The sequence below is a fragment of the Indicator indicator genome, chromosome 24, assembly GCF_027791375.1.
Source record: "Indicator indicator isolate 239-I01 chromosome 24, UM_Iind_1.1, whole genome shotgun sequence".
In the NCBI taxonomy this organism is placed as follows: domain Eukaryota; kingdom Metazoa; phylum Chordata; class Aves; order Piciformes; family Indicatoridae; genus Indicator; species Indicator indicator.
This window is the reverse complement of record NC_072033.1, coordinates 5,765,708-5,771,707: the sequence shown is the minus strand read 5'-3', so window position 1 is coordinate 5,771,707 and position 6,000 is coordinate 5,765,708. Positions and strand designations below refer to the sequence as shown.

Below are 6,000 nucleotides of genomic sequence, written 5' to 3'. Positions count from 1 at the left end.
AAGATGCTGGATAAGGTCACCCTGATGCTGTTCCTGCATTTAGTTGCATGCTCCATCTCCTCTCCTCTCTACCCAGCTCTCAGGTAAGCTGTGTTTACCCATGCTGTGGCTCCCTGCCTCAGGCTTGTGTGAAATAAGCACGTGCCATGTGAAGGTTGCCAGCTCTCCTGAGAGCCAGATGAACTGCATGTGTGTGGTGAGCCTATTTCTTTGCCCTGGCTTAGTTTCTTGAGTATACTTCTAGCCTAGGGGTGGTTTCCAAAGGAGGCAGGCACCTGACAGAATTGAATTCTGGGTTCTATAAAGGGAAATCTGGAAATCTCAGGTGCAGGCAGCACCTCCACCTCCATCACTGATTAAAACTTGTTCCTGCAGGCCATCTGCACTGAAATCAGAACTGCAGACATTCTAGTGCATGAACTCGACAGCTGCTTATTAATATTTCAAGTATTTCCTTGCTGACTGTCAGAAGGTGCAATATTACTTCCTACCACTACAAATCAACGGAAGCACAAAATTGAGCACTGGGTTCTGTAATGTCCCAGAGAAAATGCTTTAGTCTTGTGCCAGAGCTATGGCATAACCATACCAGAATCACTGGAATTTGGCTTGAGGACACTGGGAGCTCAGCAAGAGGGAAATGTGCTTGAAGCAGTTCCATCAACTGCCTTTTCCCTGCTGAAACAGCTTCAGGGCAGTTTCCAGCTGAGGACAATGAAACACAAAATTCATGTTATGAGGAGATGAGGATGGCAAAAGGAGAAACAAAAAGCAGGAAAACAGGGAGTAGTGGTCACACTTGAGCACACCTCACAGCATGCCATGGCTTTGTCTTGCAGGTACAGCCCAGGGCTGGCTGCTGGCAAGGCTGTGAACTTCCAGCTACAGCACAGCAGCCCAATGCAGAGCCACGACCCCTCAGCAGAGGAGCAGGAGGAGGAGGGTTTGTTAACAGACCCCACTGAGAAAAGGTTTGTACCTCACTTCTCAGCCCTGTTGTGGCAGGAGTAAACTGGTTATGATCATCCCCCAGCCCAGGAGCACACCAGTAGGTCACTTGGCCTCTCCATCTCCTCAGCTGAGCTCTGCAACTGGAGCAGAAGGCTGAGACTGTGCCAATTCTCACCATCACCCATGCCCAGAGCCACATCCTGCTGTCCCCCAGCAGGAGGAACATACTGACAGGGGCAGGGTCAGAGGCCCAAAGCTCCTGCAGGGAAAGCAATTTTCCAGTGAGCTCTGGGGATCCATCTCATGGTTGTTAAAGTCTCTCCCTTTCACCCCTGTCAGGAGATGGAGAATGGTTATTACTGTCTAAAGCACAGAGGACTCATCCTTACAATAGTAGGACTAGCCAAGTGGCTGGCTTGTGGCTCTCTTACCTGTGGAGTTTTGGGAGCCTAACCATAGACTAGAGACTTGCTGGAGGCTCCCAGCCACAGCCTTCCCAGGAGGTGACAATGCTGCTGCAGAGCACAGGAATGTCCCAGCCCTAGCTTTGCTCTTTCCTTGCCTGTGGTTCTTCTCCTCCTTTCCACTGGTTCTCTGACCTCCTTTTTGACTTGCAGGCACTTCTCTCTACTTGCAGTAGTGTGGATTAGAGACAGATATTATATTTTGCCTGCTGCCTCTGCGTCAGGACTGAGCTCCCTCAAACCTTTCCCCCTCCAAGTCTGACATGGTCCAACACCAACAGCCCTTTGCTGTGGTTACCTTGCCCCCAGTACCAGCAGCCTTACACCTGGTGTGTTTTGTCACCTGTCAGTTCTCACCTAGAAGGTTCTCTGCCAGCTCAGGAGCCTGCCTTGTGCTTGCCTTCCCCCCCAGGACGCAGCGCCATGCCGATGCCATATTCACCGACAACTACCGCAAATTCCTGGGGCAGATTTCCGCCCGCAAGTTCCTGCAGACCATCATTGGCAAGCGGCTGGGGTAAGCCACACTGCAACAAAACTGACCTCTTCTGCTCCTCCACATCCCAAAGGGCGTCCTGCATCCCTATGTCTTGGATGCCCCTAATCACAACTATCATTAAGCAGCCTAATTAATCATTTCCTCCAAGGCTGTGTGTGTCAGATCCACTGACAGCTCTACCATAACATCAACAAGCAAACGTGCTTGCAAAAAATGATCACTGGATCATTCCCTGGTAGGAAACAGTCACCCTGGCTTGGTCTGAACACAGAAAACAGCCTCTCTGGTACCACTTGGGTACCTTTGGCTAGGTAGGTCAGTGACTGAGGCTAAATGAGACCAAATAGTGTTGGAGCATGTGCAGAGAAGGGCAATGAAGCTGGCGAAGGGCCTGAAGGAAAAGTTTTCTGAGGAGTGGCTGAGGGAAGTGGGGGCATTTAGGTTGGAGAAAAGGAGGCTGAGGGGAGACCTCATTGGTCTCTACAACTCCCTGAAAGGAGGTTGTAGTGAGGTGGGGATTGGTCTCTTCTCCCTAGTATCAAGCGATAGAACAAGAGGAAATGGCCTCAAATTGTGTCCCAGCAGGTTTAGGTTGGATATTAGGAAAAAATTCTTTACTGAAAGAACGGTCAGGGATTGGAAGAGGCTGCCCAGGGAGGTGGAGTTGCTGTCCCTGGAGGCATTCAAGAAACATGTGGACATGGCACTTCAGGACATGGTTTAACATCCATGGTAGTGTTGGGTTGCTGGTTGGACTCGATGACCTTAGAGGTCTTTTCCAACTGAAATGATCGTGTGATTCTAACCAGCCCAACCTGAGCCAGCTCCAATCCCTCTGCTAACAGAGGAGCAATTCTGGCTGACCAGTTTCTTACTGAATGGCTCTGGGCTCACACCCAGCAGGTTCCCCTGCTGTGCTGCTAACCCTGAGCCAAACTTTGAGCTAGGCACTAGAGAAGCATCTTTGAAAGATGTTTCTCATCTTCATGTGTCAGAAGCAGTGGGAGCAGCCTGGGAGAAGGGGTGCAGGAGCTCCTGACAAGGCGCCAGTCTGACAGCATCCTGATGGACAGCCACTACCACCAGCAAATGGTACTGAGGGACTTCCTGGGGGCCATCCTGCAGAGGCAGAGGTAGGTGGGAATCAGTTCATTGTCTCCTCATTGCAGGACCAAGATAAGGTCCTTATTGCTGTCTGGCTTCCAGATGTGAAGCTACTGGATTAAGTAGCACCTTTCAGGTACAGTCAGGGAAAGAAGAAAGCTCTCACCTGACCCCATAACCCAGCTCTTTCCTGTAGATGAGTGCAGCTAAGGAATAGCCTTGTCCTGAGCCAGCCCACACCACACACAGTAGCACGTTGCTGTGCTGTCCTCTCAACCCCATGATTCAGTAAAATAGCAGTGGGGAAAAAAAATAAATTCCTTTCTCAATCCCAATTATGCCATCACTGTCATCTTCTCTCACAGGCCTCAGGACATCAAGAGCAGTCAGTTAGAAGGCTTTCCCAGCACCCTGGTGAAGCTCATGTAAATACTTCTCCCTTTTTCACCTCTCCATGCTCTGGTGAGTACTGTTCCCTGCTCAGTGCTGTACATAACACACTGTTGCTGCACTGCTCAAGCTGTCTGATGGCTCTCCTGCAGCAAAGCCAAGCCCATGGACACTGCTGTCCACAAAAAGGATGCTTGTCAAGCTGCATGTGCCTGGCAACAGGCTTGCAGCAGCAAAAAGCAGAACTGTAAAGCTGTCTGAGATGGTGTGCCTGAGTGACTGAGTTAGGCTGAAGACAGACTAAAGCCTTCCACTAGGAGCAGAACCTGCCTCCAGATCCCCAGGACACTTTGGGTTTTCCTTGCACTGAATAGGAGAGGAAGCCTTACTGTTTTCTGTACCACTCGCTCCTGGAAGTACTCACCTGAAACCTGAATTATGCTCTAAATCCTGCCAGCTCTGGGGAACCAAGAGCCAGCAGGCAGTCCTCCTTGGGAATGCCTTCCCTTGGACAATCAGCAGCTCTCCTGTTTCAAACAGCCTCACCTTACTCCTCTGTCCAATAGCAATTAAGCCTGTCCAGCCCTAGCCAGCACAACATAGAGGGGCATGGGGAGACCTATGTGAATACTGACCAAAAAGGGGCTAGGCAGGAGAGAAAGATCAGAATTTTATATAAACCATGCTTATGGATGCAGCTGGGAGAACATTGCATTTTACTGCTTCTCTCAGTGCCTGGCTTGGTTACATCTCCACAGATAAGGTCAAGCCTCTGAAGAATGAAAAAAATCTTTGTGTGCTCACCGAGTTCTCTCCTAATTCTCTTTTCCTCCTGCTTCTGTTAGAGTGATTCAGAGCTCATGGATCTAACTGTACAGTGAGCCCACCACAGCAGTGAAGACACTCTCGATGTGAGCAGCTGGAAGCTGATGCATACACTCCTCAGACCTGTTCAAAGGAAGGTGGTTCTGGTGTTCTACTTATTTACTTCACTCCTCACCTTTAACTCCCCACTCTGAATCCTGCTCTGTGTACTGAATCAGGAAGAAAACTCCCTGGTTTAACCTCAGGCTGCTTGACAAAGACTAACCTAACCAGCACACTTGCAATCCTGGGGACATGTTGTCTGCTAATTAAAGCTTTCAAATCACGAAGCCTAGCAAAATTTCAGCCAAGTCATCATTCTGTTTGAGGGCCTGATTAATAAACATGAGGCCACCAAAAGGCACCTTGAGGCAACTTGGTAAATTGATTACAACCTTCTCTAAATAGATGCTGATGGCACAACCACACACACAGCTCAAATTGGGGCAAGGCAAGACATGAATCCGCAAGCCTACCACCCAGCAGGAACGCTGCTGCTTCTTGACACACAGCCCTGGCAGCAAAACTCAGCTCTCAGCAGCTCAGCTACATCCACTGCTCAGCCTGGAGGTGTCCAAACTGAAGCTACAGCTCTGCAGGAGATAAAGGAGATCCCTGTGCATCAGATTGGGCTCTCACTGTGTTTTAATCCAACCTGCCATCCAGTGGCTCTGAACTCCACCGTTCAGAGTGTACAGTTACAGCTGTAAAATGCTTTCCAAGAAGTTATTAACCCAGTGATCTCATACAGCTACTCTTCATTCATTGTCACCCCAATTCTCCTGTTGTTTGTGTAATAATTATCACTTCAGAAATGTAAATAATGTCAGGATAGGATCTGCTTTCCTATCATTAACAGGAAATAAAAGTTGTTCTAAATAAACCTGTCCAACAGCAGGTCAAGATTGCTCTTTGTCTGCTGAGACATTGGTTTCTTGATCATGGGCCCAGAGTGCAAGATGCTGTTCAAAAAAACAGCAGCTGGGTGCACCAAGAATGATTCAAGAGCTGTGCTAAAGAAAGCACCGTGTCCAGTATCAGTAAATCAGCACCAGGCTGGAAATCCAGAGGTATGCAAACGTATGTTAAGGTCTCTGCAACCATCCCTCTTTGCACCTAAACAATTCCTTGACAGTCTGCAGTAGATATCATCTGTCCTCAGGTGACCATGCTTTAGGACAGCAGGCTTCAGTATGCATGGAAACTGGAAATGATTTGCTATTAGAGCAAAATTTTTTACTGAAAGTGGTCAGGCAGTAGAAGAGACTGTCCAGGGAAGTGGAGTCAACATCCCTGGAGGTGTTTGAAAAAACATGTAGATGTGGCACCTTGGAACATGGTTTAGCGGGCAGGGTGGTGTTGGGTTAACAGTTGGACTTGATCTTAGAGGTCTTTTCCCACCCTAATGATTCTATGAAATGAGTTCAAACTTGCACTAACTCCCTCTGGATTACACTCTCCCTGTTCAGGTTTTACAATTCTAGCACTGCAAACTTATTGACTGCCCAGTAAGATGGGGAGCAGTGAAGGGATGCTGAGAGACAGCACTGAAGCTGTGCGAGCAGCAAAAGCACAAATGGGTGATCTCTTACCCTCCTGCAGGCAGGATCACAGTGGGACACAGACTACCCCTCTGCTTCACGGGGCAGCTGGACCAAGGCCCCACTAAAGAAAAGCCAAGCTGAGTAGACCTGGTGCAAAATGGGTTTGTAAACCTGTTCTGGAAAC

General features: G+C 48.9%; 1 protein-coding gene across 1 annotated transcript; it reads left to right on the top strand.

Moving 5' to 3' along the window:
• Positions 1 to 3,447, top strand: GHRH (growth hormone releasing hormone). The gene is made up of 5 exons (XM_054392066.1): positions 1 to 83; positions 840 to 971; positions 1,828 to 1,932; positions 2,910 to 3,047; positions 3,384 to 3,447. The coding sequence occupies exons 1-5, from the start codon at positions 4 to 6 to the stop codon at positions 3,445 to 3,447; spliced, it is 519 nt and encodes a 172-aa protein (XP_054248041.1). The 5' UTR covers positions 1 to 3.
• Positions 3,448 to 6,000: the final 2,553 nt, after the last annotated feature.